We start from the raw sequence: 16,487 nt of genomic DNA, 5'->3' as shown, positions 1-16,487 counted from the left end.
CCTGACCTAAGCAATTCATGTTGTGCTTTGTCTCACCTTGAACATTCCTGGTTCTTTGATATCCAGCTGGGGAACATTCCATGGCTCTATCCTACGTCTCCCTATTCTGGTCCCTGATGAGGAGCGTCGAGGAGAAGACAGCCAAAGGACCAGCAAGGCCAGCATGAACCCAGCTACTATCCCATGCAACACAGCACATACACATGGAGGCACTGGAAGGACTAAGTACCAATACACCAACTGTGTTAAAAAGATGAGGCCAGTCACAGGCACATTGTCCACTTCCTCCTCTGCTCTCTCTTCCTCTGTATCGAGTTCACTACACAAACCAGTGCTGCCAGTATGTGGCTGCCGAGACAGCGACTGATCCCCATCTGGTGTCTCTGTATCAGTGCACAACTCAAAGTCTTCAGTGTAGAGTTCACAGAAGTCCTCATCTTCCTGTCGAGCTACCAGGGCCGACATTGAGCAGCGGCCCAAAGTAAGAGAGGGAGACTTGTGGAGGGCAGATGATGAGGCTTGGGTGAGAGCTGGAGCTAGTGTCAGTGACGGGAATGAGAAAAAAACAGAGTCAGGCCCCTTTGCTGTGGGGGTTTCTTCCTCTTCTTCCCCTTCAGGCCCCTCCTCCTTGATGCTGTAGTTGTTGTTACTTTCTCCATGTCCATTTACTGCTGTCACTCCACTGAGCTCAGATGCACTGGAGGAGAGCGATTTGGCTCGTTGAACAGCACTTCCAACACCAGACTCGTCCCCCATGATCTTACTAAAAAGCTGCAGGGGATCAGACATCACCTCTGACAGCCGTCGCTTTGTGTCCTCAATCTTCGCTTCCACCTCTTGGACTTTAAAGAAGGATCTACCGTCTGGAGACATGATGGGGGAGGAAGGGGCTGTTTTGGAGTCTCCTCCTGCTTGAGTGACAATGACAGGGCTGGAGGATAAACGGGGTTGGGAGAACTGTTTTAAGAGCTGCATGTTGCGAGGCGGAGGCCGATGGGATGGCTGTATTTGCTGATGCTGAGGATAGTGATGAAGAGGCCCTTCTTGACATTCGGCCTTAGAAGTGTCTGTAGACAACGACTTAACAAAAGATTTCATTAAGTGTCTGTGGCGTGCTTGTGGTGGTACAGAACCTGTTTCTCGAGAGTCGACGTCATTAGACAAAGACCGAACAAGGCTGAGAAAAGGCTTGGAGGATGACAGCGCTGCAGACTTGCAAGGGGAAGAGGAGCTGGAACTTGGAGATGCGGGATTGGCTGGCCGGTCAGAAGGCCAGGAGGAGCTGGGAGGAGGGATAGAGGTCAGGTGGGATTGGGTGGAGATGGGGATAATAGTCATACCAGGAGAGGGTGTGTGCAGTTGGGAGTCTGAAGGCTGCACAGACAGGGTAGTGGCTGAGACAGGAAGTACAGCAGCTCCAGAGGAGGCCTCCATGCCTGCAGATTCAAACAGCAACTCCTCTTTTGCCTCCAAGCCTGTGGCAACACATTGCTCATCTGCCTCTGTAAGCAGAACTTTAGGTCTCTCTGTGTCATCAAGAACAGATGTAATTGCCGACGATCCGACCGATACCCCATAGAGCTCCTCCTCTTCATCTTCTTCTTCCTTCCCCAGAGCAGAGAAGTGTATGGTGATGGTGTCACGAGAGTGGGAGCGCTGCACCTGCAGCTTCGGTCCAGGAGTGTGACGAAGGGGTGGAGTGTCAGCATGCTGGCCACTTCCCTTACTGCTGCTGCTGCTGCCCTGACTGCTCATCATCACCCTGCACAGGGCTCACAGCCTGGAAGAGACAAACGGAGACGGAAGCAGTTCTCTGTTAAAAACAATGAACAGCTGGGTAGAATGTAGATTTATGTCCATGTTCCTCGACCAATAAGCCCTCAGTGTGCAAAGATGAAGCAGATGGGTCCGAGTCACTCTCATGCCAGGCTTCTCTCTACATCTTACCAGCACCATACTCAATCACTCACCTCACTATGGCAACGTAATTAATGGGTTACTTCAGAACACATAAGCCTCAAGGTTCGCCAACCCTTCAGCTGTAATTAACTCCACCTTCCAGAGGAAGCTGAATGCATGGATAAAACCAATTAACGGCTGCTACTCTTATACGAAAATAAAGATGACTATTTAGATTGTTTTATCTTTAACCTTCACTGATCTAATCTTTTTCGAGAAGTGCTCATGCCACAAATTATGATAAGAAGAGCAGTGAAATTGAACTACACACTGAAACTGTTGGTCTTCAAGCCAAAACAAATAGCTCAAATATGCGCTGCACTGGAGGAACAACAGACAATATAAAAGGTGGATGATAGCCAAAGATGCAAAGCCAATGAGGAAGTTATTTAAATTGCAACACCACTGGTTAGTTGTCACAGTAAACCTTCTGAAATCAGTTAGGGAGGAAGAGTTGGGCATCGCTCTAACTGATGAACAGTGGGTGGGAGCTCAGGAAGGTGTGCATTCCCCTGAATGTATTAGGTAATCTCCTAATGTATCCTCTCCAACGTAAGGCCTTACACTCTCTTTCTCGCATAGGGCAGGTTCTCTAAGATGTAAATTCATATTGAATTGGATGGCAGCAACAAGTCTCAAAAAGGTTTGAATGGGGGCAACAAAAGGCTGGAAAAATAAATGGCATTAAAAAGAAAACACTGGAGGAACATCCATGTATTAAGAAGACAAGTATAAAAAGAGAGGCAGTCTTTCAGAAGAGTTGGGGACACCACAACATGAACACAAACGTTCATTCAAGCAATGCCCCACAATCAATGATTTTCATTCATAATTTCATTGAAAATGAATAACCATCTGTAGGTACTTATGAATAACTGCTAATAACCAAGATAGCCATATCGCAAACAAAGTAAAGATGGGTAGAGGTTAAGAAATCTGCTAAAATATACTACAAATTGCAAAGAGTATTCCATCATCTACACTAAATAATGTCACCAAAAAATTCAGAAAATCTGGAGACCTCTCTGTGGGAAAGGATCACAGCCAAAATGATGAATTGGATCATTGTGATCTTCAGGCCTTCAGGCAGAACCACATTAAAAAAAGGGCATGATTCTGTGGTGGAAATCGCTCAGAAACACTTCCAGAAATCATTGTCTGTGAACACAGTTCACTGTGCCATCCACAAATGCAGATGAAAGCTCTGTCAAGCAAAGAAGAAGCCATATGTGAATCTGACCCAGAAATGCTGCCTCCTCTGGGCTAAAGATCATTTAAAATGCACTGAGGCAAAGTGGAAAACTGTTTGGTGGTTACATTAATTGGAATTCGAATTAGATTTTTGGAAACCCTGGATGCTGCACTATCCAGACTAAACAGGAGAGGGACTGTTCAAAAACCTGCATCTCTGATGGTATGGGAGTGCATTAGTGCTTATACTGGCAACTCGTACATCTGGAAAGGCATCATCAATGCTGGAAGATATATCCAGGTTTAAGAACATATGATCATGTCTTTTTCAGGTAAGCCTTGAATATTTCAGCAAAACAATGCTAAACCACATACTGCATCTTTTATAACAGCATGGATTCAATGTAGAAGAGTCTGGATGCTGGGCTGACTTATATGCTGTCCAGACTTTTCACCAGCTGAAAACATTCAGAGCGTCATGTAACACAAAATATGACAAAGAAGAGCCAGGACTGTTGAGCAGCCAGAATCCTTTATCAGAAAAGGATGGGACAACATTCCTCTCCCAAATGTCCAGAAACTGGTCTCCTCAGTTCCCTGAAGTTCCCAGACTTTTGTTAAAGTAAGAGACGATGCTACACAGTGGTAAACATGGACCTGTCCTAACTTTTATGAGAAGTGTTACTACCATCAAATTCAAGATAAGCTAATATTATTCATGAAATAGCAAAATGTCTCACTTTTGAGACTTAATATGTTTTCTATATTCCGTTATGCATAAAATATTGATTCCAGAGTTGCAAAGTCATGCAAGCATCATCCTGGCTTTTTTCCCCACTGTTCTCTGTCTCTCTCTCTTTTGATTGTTGCAAATGTGCGTTGCTAATTATATGATGTCTGTACCCTCTGGGGAAAGCTGCTTTTTATCCATCTGGCTGCAAAAAAAAACAATATGTTGAAAGCCAAATACAGAAATTCAAAAATTCAAAAAAGGTAGTTCCCAAATCATTGAGTGACATCACCATGGATACATTCACTTTTATATGAAGTCTATATAGAACTAAAGGGAACTGTATGTAATCTTTCTCTTGTTGGTTAGGGTTCTGTTTTTACATAAAAATAACTAACCAATTCTGGTTCTATTCTTATTCATTCATATTTAACACTCAAATGTTATTTTGATACTGTTCAATTTGTTTCCTGTGTTTGTGACTTGGTCTTCAAATTTCATCTTCCATCAGGCGATGAATGTCATGTTCTACATTGTGTTTGTGCTTTGTGGGATCCTAAGGAGATAAACATACACATGAATTGAACAATCCCACCCAAGCGTAGCAATATTCAGGACAGAATTGCACAGCGTAGTAGCTGTTTAGCTGTAGCGATCGTCTCAACAAAGTGGAAGCATAGTCATTTATCATGCAGTGACTTTTACTGAATTAAGCCCCATGTTGTTAATAAGTCATCGTGCCTGTTTATTCTTAAAAACTGTATCGCATTGCCAAAAAGTCAGAGAACACACACACACACACACATGCAGAGGAAAAAAACACCCACTGACAAACGTGGTGTTTGCACACACAGCCTCTCAGGCTTTCAGGCTTTCAGGCTTTCAGACTGTTGATAGAAATGGCCTGTAATGGAAGAAGGAGGGACGGAGAGAAAACACAGGAGTTAGCTGTGTGATTGCCTGCATTTCTAAGAAAGCCTCGCATCCCTTGGGGCTCTCTGGCTGGCACTGCCTCTCCAGAGACTGCATTTAGCCAGTATGGAATAACAAGACTATTTAACTTTTCCAGTCATCCATTTACTTGGTTGTGCCAAAATGAGTTTTCAGTGCGTATGTTTAAGCATATGTGTGTGTTTCTTTTGCCATGGCTTTGATAGGGAGATGAGCAGAAATAATGAAAAAAGACTTTAAGATTTTAAGGGGTGTCTATAGAGGCTCCGAACATCCTTTCATAGGCAAGCTTGTGAAACGAAATTCACTTAAAAACCATCAGAATGGCAACAAGAGAGAGATAAAAAAAAAAAAGGAGTAGAAGAAGACAAATGAGGAAGGAGAGAGGGACATGGAAATGGAAGTGAGTGTTGTTATCCTCAAAGCCTAAAGGACGAATTAAAACATTGCGAAGGTTGACAGGTTGAGCAGAGAATGATGGTTCCAGGCTTTCCTCAAGTCAAGTTTAAGCAGAGTGCAGCCGAAAGACAAATGACACGCCGCATCACACGCTGAATCAATACAAATGTGGTCCTTTCATGAATAAATCTCACTAAAGCTAAAACAGATGAGTGCATTAATACAATTCATATTACACACCTAATATTCAAAGGGTTCTGCTTTTAAAATTTGATTATCTTTGGTGCATTTTTTGGTTGCTAAGCAGATTTTGTGTCCTTTGAATTTATGCATTAGTGTAACCTCATTCAATTACATACTGTATTCATGGCTACAAAAGGTCATAGGTTTTATAAGGGCTGAAACACATAAATCACCCAAAGCAGTGTTCTCCAGGCTGACTTTAGAGTGACATTCACCATGTTTACTGATACATCCACCGTTTTAGTTAGTTCCTGTCATCAACGCACAACACTCTCATGAAAAGCCATGTTTGCTTTAGCTCCCTGTCAGTGTGGAGAGGAGAGGAGAGGAGACTGGCACTGAGACAAGACTCATCCAATTAATCAAAGCAAGCAGGGCCACTCTAATCAGCTAAAGCCAGCTCCCATGGAGACAAGAAAGAAAGGCAGGGAGGTTAAAAGGAGCAAGGTAAAAGAATGATATAAGTGGGTGAGCAGACAATGGAGCAGCAAGGTAAACATAAGAGACAATTACACTCTGGAGAAAGGGACAGACGGAGCTGTTCAGTGACTACCTCTATAGAAAAGTATGTCACCGTAATCCAGAGACAGATACATTTCCTTACATAAAATCCTTAACACATTTCCATTTGAACTTGAACTTGAATTTCCTTTGGGATCAATAAAGTATCTATTTATCTATCTATCTGTCTATATCTATCTATCCATGTAACGTCACATCCCAACATCTCACTTTAAAGAATTCCACATTATTAGCTTTGACAAAATTTTGCAATCAAGCACAAAAAGGAAAAAAAGCACGAGAGGGAGCGGTGAGGAAAACAAACGTACTGAAAGAGAGATGGAAATTTATGGTCAACAGTTTGTGCCACCTTCAGCATGTTAGCTGAATGAGCTACTGAAAACCAATGACTTTACCCAATTTTTCAAAGCCCTCGTGATTGATTTAACACCCAGAACTGTGCCTTAAAAACAACATTTGCTACAGTTTCTTTATTTTTCTGCACTTTTAAAACCACAGCCGTTGCACCGAGCCTAAAAGATGCTGCAGATGGGTCTAGGTTTTCTTTATTTTCACTCCTACTTACCTGGTCTCTGTCTCTTCTCAATGCATCAGAAAAATCTGACAAAACTAACAGATATTGGCAAGAATTTAGCCCTGACATGATTGTACCTGAAGAGGATGATCTCTATTGAAATGTACAAGATTTTTAAGCTAACTAATGTTAGAACATTTTGCATCCGAGTAGTGTTGACCCATCCAGTTTCAGTGGGTTTTGGTTGTATGCACTAAAGATGTGAAGAGGGCAAAAGCCCCATGAGCCAAAACACAATCGTAAAGGGGAAGTTAATTTTTTTTAAATAGCTATGAGCTAGCAGTGCAATAGTACGCGTTCATTCATTCATTCGTCTTAAAGTATTGGTGAAATAAAGACAGATAATGCCTTATTTAGAGGCTGTATTGTCTATGCCCTGTTCTCTCCCGTTATATGGATATACGTGGATCTCGAGTAATCTAAATATCTTCCAAAGGACGTCGACTTTCACCAAACTGTTATCGGTGAGTACGTGAACGTATTTAATGCCAGAAATAAAGTCCAGGTTTAAAAAAAACAAAATTTTCCTTTAAAACCATCAGCTAAAGGTTTCTATTGCTCGTTATCTACTGAAGTAGCACCAAAATATCAGAAGGAGGGAGAAAAAAGTCCATATACTGCATATATAAACAGCTATTATTGTATATTGTGGCAACTGTGGATGAATGTGGTGACTCCACTGCTGGCGTTAAAATATCAGACTTTCAAACAGGTATTTGCAACCTTCATGCTGGTTTGTAATGACAAGGTGAATTAAAGTCAAATATCATTACATGTGATGTTCTATTTTGTAAGTTCTTCCGTTGTGTCTGTGCTTATTGTGTTATTCTCCTTTATCCAATAGAGAACTAGATGATCGTATCAATTTCAATGAAAGTTGCATCGACAGGTGCTGAGGGACTGACTGACCTCTGCTGAAGTCTCTAAAGTTACCATGCTTTCCACAGCAGAATTCACCTTTTATCAGATAATCAGACGGAAAAGTAAAATGAGGGTAAGACGGGAACGGAGACGTGCTATCATTGCAATCGTCCCACTGTGGGAAAAGTGGAGTCTGAGGAAAACAAAGAACGAGCAGAGGAAGAAGCGAGAGAGCAAGGTACAGAAGGGGAGGGCGACAGCGGGGAGATAAATCGAGGGAGACAGTGAGATCAGGCATGAGCACACAAGAGAAAGAGAGGCTGACAGAGCAGTTGATGTCACTGGTAACTGAGACATGCATATAGATGCACAGAAGCTTGAGTTTTCTCATTTCAAGAATACACACTAGAAAGGAGCTTCGTGGACACATGACATACAGAGGTGTCTGGATGAATGGTGTAGAAACACAAAGGGAGGCACAGTGAAGGAGTAAGGTAATGAACTACAGCACCTGAAGCTGGTAGAGGGAGAGAAATCACACATTAAACAAAGACTGGAAAAGCTTGTCCCCCAGCACAGTATAGGCTAGAGAGTTATATAACAGCAAAGAGGTAGAAAAAACACCTTTTTTTCATGCTCTGATAACCTGGAAACATGGGTCCCAGTCTTTATCCTTGTGCCTTCACACATAGTATATTTTCATGTGCTTTGCAATTATATACAGTTATGTATTTTTTTTTCTATTCATTCATTAACTCATTTACCAATCATTTGGTTACCCAAATGCAGAGGATGAACACAACCTGGTGTAATTAGCTATGGGATGGAATAAAGGAGAAGGTGAAACGAAAGATGGGATGGAACAATAGATGGCAACGAAAGCAAAACAAAAACATCTTAAAAAAGCAGCTAAAAGCCTAAGCAAGTCCAAAGTATGGTAAAAAGTCTCAAAAACTCAACGAGGAAACTCAAAATGTACAAATATAGAAGAGACACTGAGTAACCAGGCTGTGGAAAACTGATAAAGGGAAGAGAGAAACATGCACACAGGGACTGAAAGGGTACCGAGACACAGGTGTGAACAATAAAGGCAACAAGGAGGGAGGGAACTGGCACAAACACAGGAAATAAAACAGAAAAAGAAACCTTCCAAAATTAAACAGGCAATGAAACTACATTCAGAAACCAAACTAAATCATAATAAAAACTACTCCATGACTACAGGAAACTTAAAATGCTTTTTCCTGGTGACTGTGCTACAAGTGACAACAAGCATTTGACAAAAAAAAAGAGCTCAACATGGTGGATTCATTGTCACCACGTTATCTCCATAAAGTGACAGGAAAGCCGACCTACACCTTTACTTGTGAAAGCAGTTAAGGAATCTCTGACTTTGGCAGCAAGGAAGCAAAACAATGGCGGCTCTAAAAATAGCACAGAGGGGCTGCTGAGGTGGTGGTCTCCTGACACCAGCCAGGCCAAACATAAATGGGGGAATAAAGGGCAATGCAAGGAGATGGTTTTTGATTATTTCAGTTACTATGGTATATTCCACTGATAATGCAATAACCCTTGCAAATTGAATAAACTTTTTGCTAATATTCAACAATGAGCCACACAACTAAGAATTTTTTCCATTACTGACTGATATAGCTGCTCCAAAAACCAAAGGAACACATAAATTGGCAATAAAAAACACTGAAAACGTGGCACTCAAACTGTGATGAGACCATGTTAGTCTATTAGAGCAGTATATTTGTCCAGCAGCAACATGTATGCTCTCAAACCTGAAAATGCAAACATAACAGTATGAGCACAACACAGTCTGGCTCCAGTTGCCTGGGTACACATGATGAGCTCCATCGGGGCTCAGAGGAGACACTGAGGAGCGGTATAATGGTGACTATCACCGCTCTGAATCATGCAGCTCTCTTAAGGAACGGAGGCACACAAAAAAACAAAAAAACAATAACAATAAAACCAAAGGCGGGCAAAGAGCACTCACACAAACTGTGCCGATTCCGAGCGGTTTCCTTTCTCACTAACCCAGAATCAGCCATCAGCACGTCAAACATCAAACCTCACAACGCAGATGATCAGGCAGTTGCCATGCCAACAGTGAAGCTTTCATCTTGCATTGCACTTATCCTTCTGTCCTTTTTTTTTTTTTTGTTAGGCATGGCAACTCTTCCTCAATATATAACAGTGCTCTCCTAGGAGTGTGTGATTAGTACGTTAACACAAGATCTTCCGTGATGGATCAGTAAATTATGTGTGCATTTGTGTGTAGTCGTCTACTCATCCATGTATTTATGTGTGTGTGAGTGTGTGTAGGATGTGTGGGTTGCCATGGAATGGCAGAACTTCAATCTCGGATGCGAAAACCTTTTTGACACTGTTGGAAGACAGAGAGAAACTATGTGTTTGTGCATGATTTTGTTGAATCAGTTGCCAAAGATGTAAGCAAGCCTGATCAATTAATCATGTCTGTCAACATCAATTAACCTTCTCTTGACAATGTCAGCTATTAACTCCAATCTTCTCCGTGAGTGCCGAGATAAAAACGTGCATATTTGTATCATTCGAGGCAGCTCATTTGGCAACAAGCGGGTTTAACGCTTCACTAAATAGGAAATTTATATTAGATATCAATGTCTCATGACGCCTAACCCAATTTGACAGTGCAGAGATCAAAACGCAGACACATCCAAATATATCAGGCAATTCATAATCCGTGTAGAAGCTGCTGACGGCCCACAAACAGCCGCAGGGGCCGGTTTAATCTATCCTATTACATGAAGAATGGGGTGATAGAGGGAGGCAGACATGGGGGGGGGGGTTACTGAAAACAGAATAAAAATCAAATATCAAAAAAGAAATATTCTGAAATATGTTTGTCATTTTATTCCAACAAATAAGTGGTCCCTTTTACTAAAACAGTGGTGCAGTTTTCATGCAGAGAGTAGAGGGCAAAGTGTTTGATATTTAGGTTTACATGCAATGTCTGCGTGATTCGTAACTGAACGCCATAAAAACAAGACAAGTTTCCACAAATTATGTGTAAAACTGCAGTTTTACACAGTGATGCATACTAATTTCCATATAACAGCACCACATGGAAGACCAGCATCATTAGAAGACTCTTGGCCACTGAATGATCAAAATAATCCATCCATTTCTTTTTTTCTCCCAGTTTCTGACAGTAACACTCAAGGCCTTTATAGCCTCCCAACAAAGCCCTCAGCAGAGTGACTGATTAGCATAGTAGTTGCAGGAAATGACAAAGTGTAGATTTCTGACAGTGGCTGTTCACGTTTAAACATGTCACTCTGCCACTGTGAAACTTTCTGGTGGCGGATGATATATCAGCAGATGAAAAACTGTAAATAGAGTGTGTGAGAAGCACTGTATGTCTGAATGGTTGAATGAGAAACACAGGTAAAGCCTGGTGGTGCATTAATGCACAAAGTTTGGATAACTTGTACTTCTGTGAGGGCAATTTTAATGCTGAACTGCATAATTAGAGCTTAAAGAGCGAAACATGTCTTTTTTCAGTGAAGGCCTTGTTTACCTCAGCAAGACAATGCCAAATCACATTTTGCATGTATAATCACAACAGCATGGCTCAGTAGTAAAAGAGGGCACGTGAGAGATTGGCTTTTCTGATGCCAGCAGAGTGTCGTGAAATGAGGAAGTGACACAGCGTAGTGGAACACATGGCCCTGTCCCAGCTTTCAAAATGTCTCTTTTCTAGTCCCATTTTCACACCCAGGACAGGTCCCAGTCCAACGAAGCGCTAACACAACAACCATGTGGAGAGTAGCCTCATTTGCACATAAACTGACATTCGTCTATGGAGAGTACTGTTTCTGACCGACATCTCAGGTCTGTTGCACAGATAAATAAACAATGAAAGTATTAATTTGTACATATATATACTTTTGGTTCCCAAAAAAATCTAGACAATGACATTGCTATCCATAGATATGCTTGTTAACATATTACTATCATATAGTTGGTTATGGATCTACTCTTAAAGTGCAATGTATTTACTCAACTTGTATGTAAGAGTGTATTCTGCATGTAGATCAAATCTGTTTTCAATCTAATCAACACAGACTTCCTCTTTACTCTAACGTTGTAACTTCCTGTTTGCTGCGATGGCCACAATAAGGGGGAAGCAACACCCTCTACTCCCTCCTTTTGTCTTTAGTTTAAGTAGAAACATTTATTTTTCCAGCAGCAGTACAAAATTTGATTGAATGTCTCAGCTATGGAGTATATTTGCTTGTATCTAATTCATATCCTGGTGAAGAACAGCACAGTGTATATACACACAAACACACATTCAACCAGGGTGGCAGCATTGGAGCTCATTAGCTGTAACACTTGTGGCTGCTCGTCATGGTGACGAAAGGTTACCACACAAGCTGCTCTATCTTAAAACTCAAAAGTGATACCAGTTGCATGTGCAATACACACATGCATGACTTTGTGTGTGTATTCTTCCACAGGAAAATAGATCTGCCACTTATCTTGCACATATATTCAAAGGAAGAAGTCATAGTATTTATCAGCAAAGCACAGACAACAAATACAGGGGTGACAGAGGAAAAGGGGCATCTGATATTTTGGGAGATGGCTGCAGGAATTCACTCCCACAAAGCTACAGTGCAAAAATAAAAAAAAAATCATCAGTAAAGTTGACACTCAGTCAGAGTTCAAACTAGGGGTTTGATGGGGTTTCAGTTTGGCTAGTCAAGAACTTACACGGCTAATCTTATGGAACTTACTTTGTGATGGGAATTTGCTGAAACACGCAAAAAAAAAATTCCAAGCTGAAGACACAAAACTGTGGACACAATTTGCTATAGCATGAAGACTTCCCAAATAGTCTGGCTCAAACCATGAAAACATCCCCTGACCAAAGATAAAAGAAAGTATGAGCCTACTGATGTCTTGCAGAAGGAAAATAATTTACATTACATTACGGTCATTTTGCAGACGCTTTTAACCAAAGCGACTTACAATAAGTGCGTTCAACATCGGTAGGCAAAAGAACTTCAGGTCACAAGAAATCATAAGTGCATTTCCTTCCAAAACCAAACAGCTAAGAGCAAAACTAGTGCTAGAGTAAGTGCGATAAGTCAGACAATTTAGAAAACAAAGACAATTTAGGATTCAATATAAACACAAGAAACTTGTGCTAAAGAAAATAAAAAATAAAATAAAATAAAGGAACAGACTCAGTGAATAATTCCCTACACTCCCTATTATATAGATCGGTGAGCAGTGCTGACCAACATATCATTGGGGTCATCAGGTGGGAACCTCCTTCCATCAGTGTTTCGTCTAGTTGGGCCCACGACACCTCCAGGAGGCTAGACAATGACCACTGGCGTCCCAGAGTCACCCCCCTAATGCCAGCCAACACTGCCCCTCACACCACAACCACCATAATCTACCTCAGCCTCTCACCAACTGCACACCAGTCACAGCGGGGTGGGGATGCAAACCCTGGTTCGGGTAGGGGAAGAAATAAAAGAGGTAAGAAAAGCAGGAATGGGATTCAAACCCTGGTTCGGGTAGGGGGTAATGAAAATATAGAGGGTGCCAGTGGTGGAGGAAACAATAAGTGCATAAGGAACGAGGACGGAGCAGGTGCTGTCCTAAGAGGGCGGATCAGGGTAGTGTTTACTACAAACAGGAACCCGATGATGTTGGGTCATGTGACTTCCACAACTCTCAAAGTGTGAATGTCTAAACACACTGGCCTGAAACTCCCCAGTGGTCGGTTAGAACTGGAGAAACATTTGAAGAAGAGGTGAAACGTCTTCAAGAGCCAAGAAAACAAGTGCAGTTGTCTCCTTCTCCAGCTCTGAGAATATAAGGAGCTGCGTCTGTACATTACGCCTCAAACACAATTGTGTTTGCAGTGGACATTTTGACTGGGACGACTACTAACAGTCAAACAGGAGACGTAATCCTTCACTAAAGCACCTTTTCATGAAAAAAAAAAAAAACACATGAGGAAAACTGTATTAATAGATCAAAGAAAATGTAGTGCCTCTTATGAAAGTGTTTAGAAAATACAAGAAGAAATTGAGGGCAACTTCACTTGTCAAAACGTCTTCCAATGCAGCAGAGTAGGAACAGTCATGTTCCGTACATGGTCCTATCTGAATATACATGTTAACTGCTTTATTACAGTTTAGCATGAGATGAAATCCAAACTGAGGAGAAGGACCGCCCCTAACTGACAGTCGGCCACAAAGACTAAGTTTATTTAGGATTTATTTAGGAGTGCAAAAAGTACATAGACACACCTGTGCACAGGAAACGTGCATGATGCATAAGCATCAACACGCATACACTGACCCCCTGGCTCAAAGCACAAGCAGGGAACACAAAGGTCGACCGCTGACTAAGAGACAACCTCAAGCTGAATTTATTTCAGCTTTAACAACACATGTAATGCAATTCAACCTGAAAGCTCACAGCCCGCAGCACAAAAACATGTGAAAGTAGACACACAGCATAAACACAGACTTATCCAATCACATCCATCTCTTTAGGTTCATGTGTTGTTATTGAACACATTTCTGAGACTCTCCAGGGTTACAGAGGCCAGAGTGCTCCCTTCTGCTCCCTTTCATCCACAACAATAGCTTATTCAGATGGTTCAGCTGCCACTGTTTGCTTCTACCCTCACAGCAATTTGCCTGATTAAACTTAGGACATACTATTCCCTCTCCATCGAGACCACGCCACTCTCTGTGGAAAGCAGATATTTTTTGTTAAAATCGTGTGTATGCATGTCTGCATGACAAATAAATCTGAACTTAATCTCTTAATCTAAAAACAACCATGAGCACACATCTTTGCATTCAGGCAGAATCATGAGCTGTTGCTTTGATGCGAGCGAGGTTTGGGATCGAGTGAGAGAAGTGCGGGCGAAGAGGACACAAATTCAAGGTCATGGATCATTTCCAACACTAATACCTCCCACACATACACAGACACAAGGTCAAACGAGGACAAGGAGGAGGGAGATGGTGTCTTACCTTGAGAGTTTAAAGGCATTCAATGTCCTCTTGCAACATGGCCTGCACCCGCACACGCAGCAAAGCCATGGATCATGCTGCAAACAAGCCTGTGAGAACGGAGAGAGAAAGACGACCGGCTAATTGTGGTAGACACGGACTGATAATTGCATCATTAAAATGTATCACTTGCGCTGTTATCCATCTGTCCGAGTTATTTCTGATTACTTTCAATCCTCATTTACCTTCAAGAAATGTTTAGATCTGCCACAGCGAGTTCTGTATCTAACAGTGTGACATTTCCATAATCACCCTTGCGAAAAGTAATGCTACATCTCCCAAAGGAAGCAGTTCACATGAGGATGCTGAGCAGAGAATCACTCCAGATGATCTGAGAAGCAGTCACACAGGCCGAGGTTGAAACTATGTGCTCTGTGTACCATATGGCTGTGATGCTGTGGCCTGCTCCGAAAGAGGAAACTCAGAGGAGGGGAGCAGCCTGTTCAGACCTGTACACTTCACAGCAGGTTCCGTGGATAATGAGCAGCTCCATGGATGCATCAGTCCCCTGCCAGTTCTAAGAATAAACCGGTTCCACATGGCAGCTGTGAATCACCTATAACCCCACATCACACAACTGACTGCAACATGATCCATACACTGTGGGGTTTGTGATTGTCAAGCAGCCACAGAGACGTGCTTTATTATGCTGGGACTCGTTGATTCTGCTTTTGAAGGAAGCTGATTTATGCCTTTCTATCAATCTAACCCAAATAGAACTGAAGGTACCGCTTTCCTCGCTCCCTCCACCCCTTTGTCCCCCTTCTCCTCTTGGCTTTAGCTCTTTACGTGTGACAGTAACGCATCCATGGCTACAGTGAGCGACAAATGAAGGCAAACAAACGCACCTATCTAATCTTACCGTAGTTATCGCATCTTCATCCGCAGGCCACTGGGTCGCTCTGCATCCAGGCTCTGAATCTGCGTAATGCGATGAGATCCCCCGCGTGGAGCGCTTTTATGTGCAGCTTGGCTGGCCTGGGCGCCCCGCCGGAGTCCGAGCTCACACACACACACACACACACACACACACACACACACACACACACACACACACACACACACACACAGCGCTACAGTGATCAAACCTTGCCCCGATTCACAGCTATACGCCACCAATGCTCGAGCTCCGGCTGCGTATTGTTTTGGAGAACCGGGGTACTTCGGCGCCACACCCCCTCCTCACCATCTATGAATGATACCCCCAAAGAAGCCTCCGATCGTGGGCACACTGCTGATTCATATTTTATTGTGTTGCAGCAGGAGAGTGTGAGTTGCGTCACGGCTTTGCAGAGAGCCAATAAAACGCGGATTTCCCCTCCACAAACAACAATAAACGCCACAGCGGAGAACTGACAGGAAAACGAAAAACCTGAAAAACAGACTGAGCCTTTCTTAGGGCTAGCATACATTTAAAAAAATAAAATAAAACAACCCAAAAAAACTAACACATAAAAACAGGAAACATCCAAACCTAACCGATCCAACAGATCAGGTGGCATTACTGGGAGAACGGAGCTCTGTCCAAGTTTGGGTTCGTGTAATCTGATTAGATTTGCTTGGACGGGCCGCCACCTACCGGGCTGACGTGATTACGTCAACGAGGGCAGTCCACGTGAGTCTCGCCTCTGCTGAGAGCAGAGAGGTGGTTGCTTAACCGCCTCCTTTATTCACTTGACATCTCTCGCAAATAAGCCTTTGTTGACATTATGAGAGCAGAGTAAAGCTCAGGGATGCATCATGGCAGCAACTCTCGCCAGCAACATGAGAGCGGGTCTCCCTTCTAGCTGGAGTAGGGCGCCATCTAGTGGACGGACTTCAAAATTGTCCAGCTTGCTTCCACAGTAGCCGAGGAAGTAAAACATGTTTTTGTCATTCAGAGGTTAAGATTGCATTCAAAACGTGAACTCATTTTCCTTCAACACCACAAAACACAAACAGTATATAGATACGC

At 42.5% G+C, this 16,487-nt stretch overlaps 1 protein-coding gene across 2 annotated transcripts in view; it reads right to left on the bottom strand.

Annotated features, from left to right (window-relative positions):
* tex2 (testis expressed 2) overlaps positions 1-16,058 on the bottom strand; it is a 30,304-nt gene extending 14,246 nt beyond the window's left edge. Inside the window, exons 1-3 of one of the 2 annotated variants that reach the window (XM_075453223.1) lie at positions 15,396-16,058; positions 14,495-14,583; positions 37-1,780 (exon numbers count right to left, since the gene is read on the bottom strand). In XM_075453223.1, the coding sequence (XP_075309338.1) occupies positions 37-1,758 (1,722 nt within the window). In that variant the 5' untranslated portion in view covers positions 1,759-1,780; positions 14,495-14,583; positions 15,396-16,058. The remainder of the gene's footprint in view (positions 1-36; positions 1,781-14,494; positions 14,584-15,395) is intronic. The other variant, XM_075453222.1, reaches the window with a different exon arrangement.
* Between the last annotated feature and the right edge of the window lie 429 nt (positions 16,059-16,487).

Source organism: Odontesthes bonariensis, chromosome 21 (assembly GCF_027942865.1).
Source record: "Odontesthes bonariensis isolate fOdoBon6 chromosome 21, fOdoBon6.hap1, whole genome shotgun sequence".
NCBI lineage: Eukaryota > Metazoa > Chordata > Actinopteri > Atheriniformes > Atherinopsidae > Odontesthes > Odontesthes bonariensis.
The sequence above is the reverse complement of the archived record's forward strand: the minus strand, read 5'-3'. Positions and strand labels throughout refer to the sequence as shown.